Source organism: Mastigoproctus giganteus, chromosome 9 (genome assembly GCF_048544385.1).
Source record: "Mastigoproctus giganteus isolate SK-2022 chromosome 9, ASM4854438v1, whole genome shotgun sequence".
Classification (NCBI taxonomy): Eukaryota; Metazoa; Arthropoda; class Arachnida; order Uropygi; family Thelyphonidae; genus Mastigoproctus; species Mastigoproctus giganteus.
In genome coordinates, this window is record NC_143583.1 from 69,939,672 (window position 1) to 69,952,415 (window position 12,744).

At 37.0% G+C, this 12,744-nt stretch overlaps 1 protein-coding gene across 1 annotated transcript in view; it reads left to right on the forward strand.

Moving 5' to 3' along the window:
• RhoGAP71E (Rho GTPase activating protein at 71E) overlaps positions 1–12,744 on the forward strand; it is a 358,970-nt gene that overhangs the window by 215,602 nt on the left and 130,624 nt on the right. Inside the window, exons 8-9 of the mRNA XM_090381175.1 lie at positions 9,737–9,800; positions 12,373–12,397. Coding sequence (XP_090237301.1) covers positions 9,737–9,800; positions 12,373–12,397 — 89 coding nt within the window. The remainder of the gene's footprint in view (positions 1–9,736; positions 9,801–12,372; positions 12,398–12,744) is intronic.

Here is a 12,744-nt window from a genome sequence, read left to right on the forward strand (position 1 = left end):
GTGTGCAACAGACTTGCTATGTAAAATATTTACTACCACCACATATTCGCACCTCTAGCCTTTAGGCAATAAAGGAAATTTGACAATTTGGGCTGTAGGAAACAGGAATTAAGATCTAAAGAGATTACCGTTCAGTAAGTGTACTGAAGTATTAATACATACTGAGAAGGCACACTAGTCAGCTGCTTTCTGTGTGTGTCCTTAACCAAAGAGCAAATTAAAGAGTACTCACGAAGCGGACAATAATAAAGAACATTACCCTAAAAAAATAGTGGCAGTAGGGTTCATTCATATATCAAACTTCGAGTAGCAAGGTCTCTACATCTACGGTGTTGAAAAAAGTAATTTTAACAACAGTTTTTTTAGCTTTTATGTACACAAAAAATAATTTTAAATTGCCACTGCCCCCCACAGTTTGCACACCACTGCAATAGGACCAACTAATGAAGTTATCAATAGCCAGTACTAAATAGGAAGCATTAGCATTAGTAGAGGCATATGATGCAATAAAGCAAGCTTATACAGCATCAGCCAAAAAAAAAAAAAAAAAAAAAACAACACTTCCATTTCACCCCTCCGTTCATTCGAAATACCTGTCCAGCTGAGCCTTAAAATTATTTAGGATATCAACTTCCACAACAAGGGATGGAAGTCCGTTCCACCAACCAACTACCCGCTGGCTAAAGTCAAATTTCCACACATCTATCCTACATCTGTCTTTCCTCAATCTGAATTTATGCCCTCTCAGGTGATTATTCTGAGCAAGAGGAAGAATCCCATCAGCATTGAGCATGCTCAAACCATTCAAGGCTTTATACACCTCTATCAGATCACCTCATCGGTACCTAGTCTCCAGACACTGTAATTTGCAAAACTTAAGCCTTTCTTTGTAAGAGTACCAATTTGTTCCATTCACTAATCTTGTTGCCCTTCTCTGTACTCATTCCAGCAGCTCTATATCATTCTTGAAATGAGGCCTCTAGACCTGTATACAGTACTCGAGGTGTGGCCTGACCATTGCCTTATACAAGGGAATAATCACATCCTTATCCCTGCTAGAAAAATTCCTGTATATCATTGACAAGACACTATGAGCTACACTTGCAGCTCGTCTGCACTGCTCAGAAAACTTCATATCTGCCTGCACAATAACCCCCAGGTCCTCTTCATTCTCTACCACTGTCAGTGTAGTAGCACAGAGTTGATACGTTGCTCTGGGGTTGCTGTTTCCCATATGTAGTACTTTACATTTGTCAATGTTAAACTTCATTTGCCGCCTCTCAGCCCATCTGCTCAACTTTCCAGATCCTGTTGCAGCAGCATAGCGTCAGTAGTGTCCTTAACAACCCTGCCAATCTTTGTATCGTCTGCAAACTTGGACATTAAGCTTGATATACCATCATCAATATCATTTATAAATACAGAAAACAATAATGGACCCAACACTGAACCCTGAGGGACTCCACTAATAACATTAGTCCACGATGAGCAGTATCCATTGATTACCACTGTCTTCTCCCCCGCAACCACCCCTTTATCCATAGCAGCAATTTGGCTCCAATGCCACACTGCTCCAATTTGTGCAGCAGTCTTCCATGTGCAACAGTATCAAAAGCCTTTCTAAGATTCAAGTATATAATATCAAAGTTATTCTCTACATCCAGTTCTTTTATGACTGCATCATAGTATCCAATCAGATTGGTCAGGCAAGACTTTCCCTTAAAAAAATGCCCGGCAACCCAAAGGTCGCGGGTTCGATTCCCGCCTCGGGCTTGGATCAAAGTACTGCAAAAACCTTGGGAGGTGCAATATGGCCACAGAAGCCGATGCGCCAACAACTACCAAATCAAACCCTTAAAAAAACCATGCTGTGTCCAAGCTATAAGTGAAGTCTTGTCTAGATGATCCTGCAGTGCTTCGATTAATTTTCCTGGAACAGAAGTTAAACTCACAGGTCTATAATTACTTGTGTCAGCCTTTGATCCTCCTTTGTGAATTGGGGTCACATTTGCACATCTCCAGTCCATGGGGACCCCCCCCCCCCCAAGTCCAAAGAAGCTCTCATAATTATGGCTAAGGTTTTGCTTACTTCCTTTGCTGCCTCCTTTAATATAACTGGATAGATCCCATCCACCCAGGTGCCTTTCTTGTGTTTATCATCAACAATTTCTCCTCCACTTTACTCTCAGTTATTACAAGATTATCTAGCTTACTGCCAGAGTTGAATACACCTCTGGCATTCCCCTCGCTGAATAACTCCTCATGTGTGAATTGTCGATGCAAAATATTCATTTAGTTTGTTAGCTACCTGAGCAGGATCATCAACAGTTGAACCATCGATATCAAGTGGACCAATCTGTTTCATCCCCTTCCTTCTAGAGTTTACATAAGTAAAGAACTCTTTGTTGTTTTTCTTTGCATCCTTTGCCAAATATTTCTCGTAATCTGCCTTCACCTGCCTAACCTCATTTGTAACTTGGTTACAGATCAGCTTATATCTATCATAGGCTTCCATGTCACCCATTAATTTATATGTATCCCATGCATTTTTCTTCTCTTCCATGTGTCTCATTAGTTCATCTGACATCATTTAGGCCTAAACCTTGAACAGTATTTCTTAGTTGGTATGTAAAGCCTAGTAGCATTCCACTATTCAATATTCTTGCACCTTTTCTGTTTAAGTGTATCCCATCCCTGTAGAAGAAGCATTGAAGGATGTAATTGTAGAAGCTACTGGGCTTTTTATACCAACCAAGAGATACTGTTTAGATCCAAATAGATGTCACATGAAACGATGAGGCTTGTGGAAGAGAAGAGAAATCCATGGCATACATAACTTATCAATTGATGTGGAAGCCTGTTGTGGATATAAACTATTCTGTAATCAAGTCAAAAATGAGATTAAGCAAGCTAAGGTAGATTATAAGATGTTTCTTGTAATGAATTTGTCCACTAGATATGAATGGTTTAACTATTCAGTGATCCTGCTCAAGTTGCTGACAAACTGTGAAGGTATTTTGCATCTGCATTAACACACAAGAATTTTTTTTAGTTTAGTGATGAATGCCAGAAGTACATCAAATTCTAACAGGATGCTAAATGATGTCGTGATAACCGAGAGTAAAGTGGAGGAGAAATTAAAAAGAAATCTAAAAAAAAGCACTGGGAATGGGTGGGATCGATACAGTTATATTAAAGGAGACAGTAAAGGAGGTAAGCAAGCCTTTAGCCTTGATTATCATAGCATCATTGGATTCAGTGTGCTAATGCTTCTCCAATTTACAAAAGGGGGTCTCATTACTTATATCACCCATTTAGTATCTAATTTCTCATGTCAGAGGGCGACATGAGTAACTACATACATGTTAGCTTTACTTCTGTTCCAGCAGAAATATTGGAGTTATTGAAGTAGAGGACCATCAAGACAGGAGTGCATTATGTTATACTATAGTCTCATCATGGATTTGTTAAGGGACGATCTTGTCTGACTAATCATATTGGACACTATGATGGAGTAACAAAGGAACTGGATGCAAAAAATTTTGACATCGTATAATTTATATTTCAGAAAAAAGCTTTTGATAGCATTAGTAGAGGCTTATGATGCAAGAAAGCAAGCTTATGCAGCATCAGCCAAAAAAAAAAAAAAAAAAAAAACCTTTCCATTTCACTGATCCATTTGTTCCAAATGTTTGTCTAGTTCTGCCTTAAATTTATTTAAGCTATCAACTTCCACAATAACAGATGGAAGTTAGTTTCAGCAATCAACTACCCGCTGGCTAGTGTCGTACATAAGACTGCTGCTGATAAGTGGATGGTTCAGTGGGAGAAGACAGAGTGGTTATCAATAGCCACTTCTTAGACTAATGTTATTAGCAGAATCCGTTACAGTTCTCTACTGGACCCATTGTTGTTTTCTATATTTCTTAATGATACTGATGATGACATGTCAGGCTTAATATCTAAATTTGCAGATGATATAAAGGTTGAAGATCAAAACAATTTAGGCAGATGGGCTGCAAAGTTGCAATTGAAATTTAATAGTGACAAATACAAGTTGCCATATGCAAGGAGCAATAATCCTAGGTTAATGTACCAGCTGTGTAGTACCACACTCACCATAGTAGAGAATGAAAAAGACCTGGGGTAACTGTGCAGTCAGATTTGAAATTGAGTTGTTCAGACAGGCCGCCAGGACAGCTCATGTGGTTTTGTTAATAATATACGGGAAACTTGCCAGCTGGGATAAGGTGGTTATTGCATTATATAAGGCAATGGGTAGGCCACATCTTGATCATTGCATACAGGTTTGGAAGCATTTTTTAGGAAGGACATGGATCCATTGCAGCAGGTGCAGCGAAGTGCAACAAGATTTGGAGGGGAGAAAAAGGATGCTCTTAACAAGAAAGGCTTGTTCTGCAAATTGCAGCATCTGGAGTCTAGGCACCTGCAAGGAGATCTGATTGAAATGTTTAAAGCTTTTAATGGATTGAGTAAGTTGAATGCTGAATGAAATCCTTCCTCTTGCTGAGACTAACACACACATCTGCTGAAATTTGCCTTCAATCAGATGGTGGATGATTGGATTGTCCTTGAATAAATTCAAGCAAGAACTAAAACTGTTAGAGGGGTTAGACAGATGAAATGGGAAGTGTTGGATCCTCCCTGCTGATGCTGTTATAAGCTTGCATCATTACTAATGCTCTTACAATTAATCAAGTTCTACTATAAGCTGTAAGATACCATATGGTATTTCCTCAATGTTCCTCTCTAGAGTTGTCAGTGACAACTCTCTAGAGTTGTCACTGACCATTCAGCGACCATTCCACAAATTCCAGTCAATATCAGGAAAGTTAAATCCCCTTCCCCATTATGACATTTGCAATCTGCTGGTATGCTCTAACTGCCTGTATAGTTGTTCATTATACACATCACAGCCATTTGGTTTAAAGCAGATCCTATTCTAATCTTACTTTTCCCTGTGCTTATGTCATGCCAAAATGACTGAACATTGCATTGGTCACCCACATCTTGGTACTCTGCCTTATATTTCATATGCTTCTTAACCAAGAGCATTATTCCTCCTCACCTCCTGTTCCTTTTTTTATGCATTATACTCACCATACTTATTTTGCATCACAGGTGATTTTGATCATTAACTACTCTACCAATCATGACATCATCTGAAAATTTTGACTTCACATGTATTGCTTCATTGATATTACTTGGGAATATCAAAACAGCCACAGTCTACTGATCCTTGGGGACCCCCACTTCTTATATTACTATATTTAATCATTACCTCCAAATCGGAAGAGTAACCATTAATCACAATTCCAACTAACTGCCCTACAGCAATCCTGCAATCCACCTAATGATTATTCCTGTGGTTCCAGCTTGTACAGTAACCTCTCATGTGGGTCTGAGTCAAATGCTTTGCTGAAATCTGAGTAAAATGTCAAAATTGTATTCTTCATCCAGCCCTTGAGTAACTCTGCCAAAATAGTGAACCAGGTTAGTTAAAAATGACTTTCCCCTAACAAAATCATGCTTTGTTTCATTCAGAATTCCACTTTTATCTAAGTGATCCTGTATCACATTCTTTGTTAGATTGCTGACAAACTGTGAAGAGGTATTTTGAATTTTCATTCCAAACGAGAAATTTTTTAGCAAAATGGATGCCAGAAGTTCCCTGTTAAGAGTTTATCAAACTCTTAACAGGGAACTAAATGATTTTATAATAACTGAGAGGGAAGTAGAAGAGAAATTGTTGAAGTTAATAAACATAAAAAAGGCACCTGGAGTGGTTGGATCTATCCAAGTATATTAAGGAAGGCAGCAAAGAAGGTAAGCAAACCCGTAGCCATAATTATGAGAGCATCTTTGATTCAGGGAAGGTCCCTGCAGAGTGATGTGTGAATGTATTCCCAATTCACAAAGGAGGTTTACAGAGTAATTACAGGCCAATAGCTTAAATTCTGTTCCAGGAACATAATAGAGTCACTGGTTAAAGAAGTGGTGCAGTTTTACTTCAGTAAATTTCGTTAAGAGGAGATCTTGTCTAACCAATTTAATTGGACACTATGATCCAGTGACAAAGATGCAGAAAATAATTTTGATATAATATACTTTTGATTCAGGAATACTTTTGATACTGATACACGTGAAAGACTGCTGTACAAATTGGAGCAATGTGGCATTAAGGGCAAGTTACTGCTCTGGATAAAGGGATGGTTGAGAGGGAGGAGATAGTGGACACTGCTCTTTATGTAGTGCCTCCGTAGCCAGGTGGGAAGGAGCAGCAGTGCGTAGCACACACTTCTTGATTAGACCGGGGTTTGAGCCCGTCACCACCAAATATGGAGGATGCGGAAAGGTCAGGGAATGACCACCGCATATTCCCGGAGCAATATGGCCTTAGTTGCTAATGCTCCTAAAAACCAAACAACAAACAGCAAGCTCTTTATGCACTAATTTTATTAGTGAAGTTCCACAGAGTTTGGTGCTGGGCACATTGTTTTCAATATTTATTAATGGTATTGAGGAAGATATATCAGGCTTTAATGTTTAAGTTTGCAGATGATACAAAGGTTGGCAGGGTGGTTAATGAAAGTATGTTGCTGCAACAAGATCTAGAAAAATTAGGCAGATGGGCTGCAAAAATGGCAATTGAAATATAACATTGACAAATGCAAGGTAATGCACATGGATAGCAGTAATCCCAGAGTAACGTACCAACTGTATCGTACTATGCTCAGGGTAGTGGAAAATGAAAAGGACATGGGGGTAATTTGTGCAGTCAGATAAGAAGTTCTCTGAGCAGTGCAGACAAGCTGTCAGGACAGCTCATGGGGTTTTGTCCATGATATACAGGAATTTTGCTATCAGAGATAAGGAGATGATTATCCCATTGTATAGGGCAACGATCAGGCCACATCTTGAGTTCTGCATACAGGTCTGGAGAGCTCATTTTAAGAAGGATGGAGAGATGCTGGAATGGGTATAGAGAAGGGCAACAAGATTGGTGAGGGGAACAAAGGGGTGCTCTTACCAAGAAAGGCTTCAGTTCTGCAAATTGCAGCATCTGGTTACTAGGTACCTGTGAGGTGATCTGATTAAGGTGTTTAAGGCTTTGAATGGCTTGAGTAAACTCATTGTAAATGGGATTCTTCCTCTTGCTCAGACTATGCACATGAGGGGATAAATTCAAATTTAGGAAGAATGGTTGCAGAATAGATGTGTGGAAGTTTGCTTTCAGACAACAGGGGTTGATTGCTGAAACAAGCTTCCATCCATTATTGTGGAAGTGAGTGGTTTGAATTAATTTAAAGAAAAACTAGTCAAACTATTGGAGAGGATGAATAGGTAAAATGCGTTCTTTTTTTGTTCTTTTTTGCTGATGCTGTAGGGTAGTGGAAAATGAAAAGGACCTGGGGGTAATTACTAGTACTACCAAGCCACTACTAGTACTACTAAAACATAATGATTGCCTCCATGATTTTCTCTACCATTGAAGTCTGACTTCAGTGGTAGGGAAAATTATGGATGCAATGATTAAGAATGAAATACAGCAGCATTAAGAATGGAAAATCTATTGTCAGCAGTTACACACTTCACTCTAGGCCAGCCTTTGTGTTGGTGATACATTGCAATTTTAAATCCAAAGCAATGTCTCCAGAGTAAAGTGATGCCTTCATAATTAACCTTAATTGTGTAATGTGTTTTCCTGCTGCTTCCCAAGAAATCAATAGCCAATGTTAGACTCTTCTGAGACATTAATTTTTCTCCATCTTAAGGCTAAATTATGGACTTGTTATGAACATTCCACTCTGTTTACATGCTGTGCATCCACTGGGTTAAACATGCTGTCTTAGAAAGAGAATGGGTAGATGACTACACCTTCCCTTCAGTCATCTTTCAGTTTCCAAGAAATCATAGCATTTTCTTATAATTACCAGGTATAAGTATAATTACCAGTTCACAAATGCTGTTGCACACGTTATCATGTAGCAAAGTCATGTGGTCAACAGGGTACAGCTCATTCTGTATGGGGGAATTATATATCAGTGGCCACTAAGTATATTAAACCAAATAATGAACAAATTTAATTTTAAATGCCTGTCTTTGGTATAAAATATTTTTGATAAAAAAAAAAAAAAAGTAATCAAAATGCATCCCATTGTCAATATCCCATTCTATAAAAAGGTAAAAAGAATAAAATTTTCCGTTATGTGAAATTAAATTTATTAATATAGCCTATAGTATTATTAATATAGCCAACAGTAGTTAGCCTTACAAACGTTGACACACTTTTGTTGGGTAACAAATACAGCTTTAATATTAGAACTTATTAAAGTAGCTTGCCTTCAATTTAAAATTAAAGGCTACACAAATTGGTATTTTTACTCAATTTTTCTACCAGCATTCACATAAAGACGAAACATTATCTGCAAGGAAATCAACATGCATGCGACTGCTTATATTAGATTATATTTAAATAGATTTCATAACTTTGTGTCAAAACATTCATTTCATAACTCTCAGGACTCATTAATACAGGAAACAATTTCTCTAAACAAAATTGTATAAAATCTATCCAAAAAATAATGTTATAAAATTGCTATGTTTGCATTTGCAGGTATTATTTTGTATGTGTGTCTAAAAGCATCTCTTTTTTTTTTTTTTTGCCATTATTGCCAAATATAATTTGAAGTGAACGTAAGAATTGTAAGAAAAAAAAAAATTTTTTTTTTTTTTTTTACATCTTTGAGTAATACTTATCAGAGTTAAAAAATATTGCTGTGCATTCCTTATACACTTTAAGGTACTTGACTGTATGCTGGGATGGGCTGTGTATGCTTCATTATGTTATAAAAATTGCCTGCTTGTGAGTAAATATCAGGTTTCTTTTGCATCTCAAAGTATACTTGGTGGGAAATTGAGTGATTCATCAGTTTTCCTTTAAATAAGGTTTACCAATAAATACCAAAGGTGGTCCAAAAAAAAAAGGTAACTAAAATCAAACACTAGATTATTTCATATACAGTACATAATTTTTTTGAGTAGTCATGTAATTTGTTTTGCAAAAAACTTGTTGTTTCGCTATATTAACATTTTAAAAACTGTTCTTGCAAAATGAATACTGAATTTTATTAAAAAATTTGTAAAATTTGATTTACCAGTTTAAAAAATATATATGTTATTCAATATGTTAGGTATTGAACTCTTGAACAATGTCATATGCAGGCGTTTTTGAAAATAGGAGAAAGTTAAGTTGGACAGACAGAGTAGAGGACTCACATATATTCAGTCAAGTGTACACTACTTAAATAGTATTACTTCCCATTCCCACAAAAAATATTAAATATGTGTCCGTTAATATAGCATGGACCTCATGGAAATTTGTAATTTCCCTGAAATGAATAAAAAAAGTGTGTTAGATTTATGTTATTTCAGAATTTTATCTGTGTTTCATAAGTATTTAACATACTGCAGTTTCAGAATTATATTAAACTTTGCATGACTAACTAAAAATGTAGCTAAATCAGTTTGATTAGGTAAATAATATTTGGTTATGTTATGCATGTTAAAAAATTTTTTTAACAGTTTGTTTCCTTGATGATTTTTGTAAACAAAACATAAAAATACATTTGTTAAGTGTACAGGAATACCTGTGATGCTCATTTTACTATATATAATCAACTAAATAGGACTATGGAATTCTATTATATTATAGGGAAGGCCTCTTTGGAGGCTGAGAAATCATGGCTTCAGCAAAAAGCAGAACGTTGGGGGCTTAGGTTTAACTTGGAAGGTAAGATTTCTTGGTTTTAGGTTTGGAGAAAAAAAAATTTTTTTCACTGTTAAGTCAAAATGTTCATATTATTTTCAAACACTTAAGATTTATCTGGCATTGTTTTTAGTTTTTGTTAAATATGTTTCTTTTTTTTTTTTTTTTTTTAATAATGGAATTTTTACATTACTGCACAGAAGGAAAGTTTCTGCTGCTTGCTGTTTATAAGAATGTGCCAAGAATCGCAGGTATTCTTGTTCAGCATTCCCACCCACCCCTCTTCTAAGTAACTTAAGTTACTTGTCTGTTTTTTTAAGCTTTCCTCCGTTTCCCCTCCCTCCGTATATATAATAATAGAAAAATGCGGTGAATCAAAATTATGTATAAACACTTTGATATGCCATATCTCAATAGTTGAGTAAAAAAATATATTCAAAATACATTAAACACATTGAAATGAGATGCATTATAATGTTGCATCAGTTGTTCAAATGTCTGAGACTTGCATGGATATGTGAACAGTATAATTTCTCATCAACCTGATATGATGGTGCAAATATCAGCAGTAATTTCGTCTGCTTTTGTTATTGTTTTTTTTAGCATTAGTTGAGGCATATGATGCAAGAAAGCAAGCTTATACAGCAACCACAAAAAAAAAAAAAAAAAAAAACTTCCTATTTCTCCCATCCGGTCACTCCAAATGTTTGTCTTGTTCAGCATTAAATTTGATTAAGCTATCAATTTCCACAACAACAATGACGGAAGTCTGTTCCAGCAATTAACTACCTGTTGACTAAAGGAAAACTCCCACCCATCTATTCTTTTTTTTTTTTTTTTTATGTAAACCCCAAACACGAGAGGTATTAGAACCTATAGTACTTAGTACTATAGTGCTTGGGTTGGAGGTTGAGAAGATGAAAGAAGATATTTGTTCACATTGGACTTGAACTTCTGTTGACTGTAATTTTCAGGAAATACGTATGAAGGAAGGTTGTTCCAGAAAACGGCAGTTGAATGAATAAACGAGGAAGATGAAAAGTTGGTTCTGTGAGTTTGAAGTTGGACGGTAAATGGATGTTGACTGGTGGCGGCACGTGTTCGGACTGTTTTGAAAGAGAGAGTGGGAATTATAGAAGCCAATTCAGATAAACAGTGCCCATGGAAGTATCTGTAGAAGAGGCATGCAGCAGAAACAGTACGTCTATGAGACAGCGAGTGGAGAGACTTTTAAAGATGAATCTTTAATTAACCTAACTGCCCTCTTCTGAATGGAATCAAGAAGCCTGAGAGAGGTTTTGGGGGCACCACCCCAATGCCCACACTGGGGTGGTGTGGAAACAATATTACATGGCAGGGCAGATTTGCGATTTATACAGAGTGAGCAACTGTTTGGAAGAAAAGTAATGTCGAGAGCGAAAGAGAAAACAAATTTTTTTTTTTTTTTTTTTTTTTTTTTAGATGCAGAGGAAGCAATATTTGTAATGTGCTTGTGCCAAGAGACAGATTAGAAGTCAGGGCAATACCCAAAAGAGAATATCATTTTGCCTAGAAATCGGAGTGTCACTAAAGATAAGCATAGGAGCAGAAGAATCCTTTTTGTGAGATATAAGACAAGACTGAGTTTTAGAATGGTTGAAATCAACTAAGTTGTCTTTGCTCCACTGGAGAATTACCTGAAGATCGGCATTTAAGGAATTGGTAGCAGATTTTCGAGAAGTTGAAGCTGATTGAGCAGGGTAAGGTTTCTCAAAATGGAAAGTAGAATGCAATGTGCTATCATCGGCAATATGGATAGGATTTCCAGTCAATGGAAGAAGATCATTAATATACAAGAGGAAAAGAGTGGGGGAAAGAACTGAACCTTGGGGGACACCGGCATTAGTGGAGAAGGTAGAAGACAGAGAGCCATCTACCATCACCCTCAGTGAGCAATCAGAGAGAAAACTGGATAACCAATTACTAAAAGCAGTTGGCAAACCATAAGATGGAAGCTTGTTTAGAAGACCTTTATGCCAAACACGATCGAAAACCTTTGAGATGTCAAGAGCAACTACTTGTGTTTCACCGAATTAGTCCATTGAATTAGTCCATAAATGGTTAACATAAGCCAGAATATCACCAGTAGATCGACACTGACGGAATCCATACTGGCGATCGTTGATCAGACGGAAGGTTTCTAGGTAGTTTAAGAGTTGGCGGTTAATTGATTTCTCCATTACTTTATAAAGAGTAGAACTAATTGCAATGGGACAATAATTGGATGGGAGGAATTTGTCACCCTTTTTAGGAACTGGATGGATATGAGCAAATTTCCAAGCAGAAGGAAAAACACCTTTGGAATAAGAAAGTGAAAAAAGGGGGCAAAGAATAGGAGTAAGTTCAGGAACACAGGTTTTGAGAACAATTGGAGAAATACCTTCAGGACCTGGAGCTTTCTTAGCATCAAGATTTGTCAAAATCCTTCTGACATCCTATTGATGGAACACCACAGGAGGCATTGAATGGAGTGTGTTGGGAATGGTGTGAGGTGTTTTACCAAGATCATTAATACATGAGCTGGAAGAAAAATGGGATGCTAGCAGGTCAGCTTTATCCTTGGCTGAAGTGACAACAGAACCATCTGGTTTGGACAGAGGTGGGGGCAGAGATGGGCAAAAGTTGCAGCCAATAGCTTTGGCAAGAGACCAGAATGCTCGGCTACCATTAGGGCAATAAGCAAGTTTTCAACTCTTAGCATGTTCAAACTCTAGTTTGGACTGATTAATAACTGTTTTACAATTGTTGCGAGCTTTGGTGTAGGCAGAAAATGAAACTAAAGAATTAGAAACAAGCCAATTATGATATGCAACATTCTTCTCTTGTGAACGGCCTTAGCGCATTTATTGGAAAACCAAGGTTTAGATAAAGGACGAGATTTTAAAGTGGAGTGTGTGATAAAGGATTCCATTCCT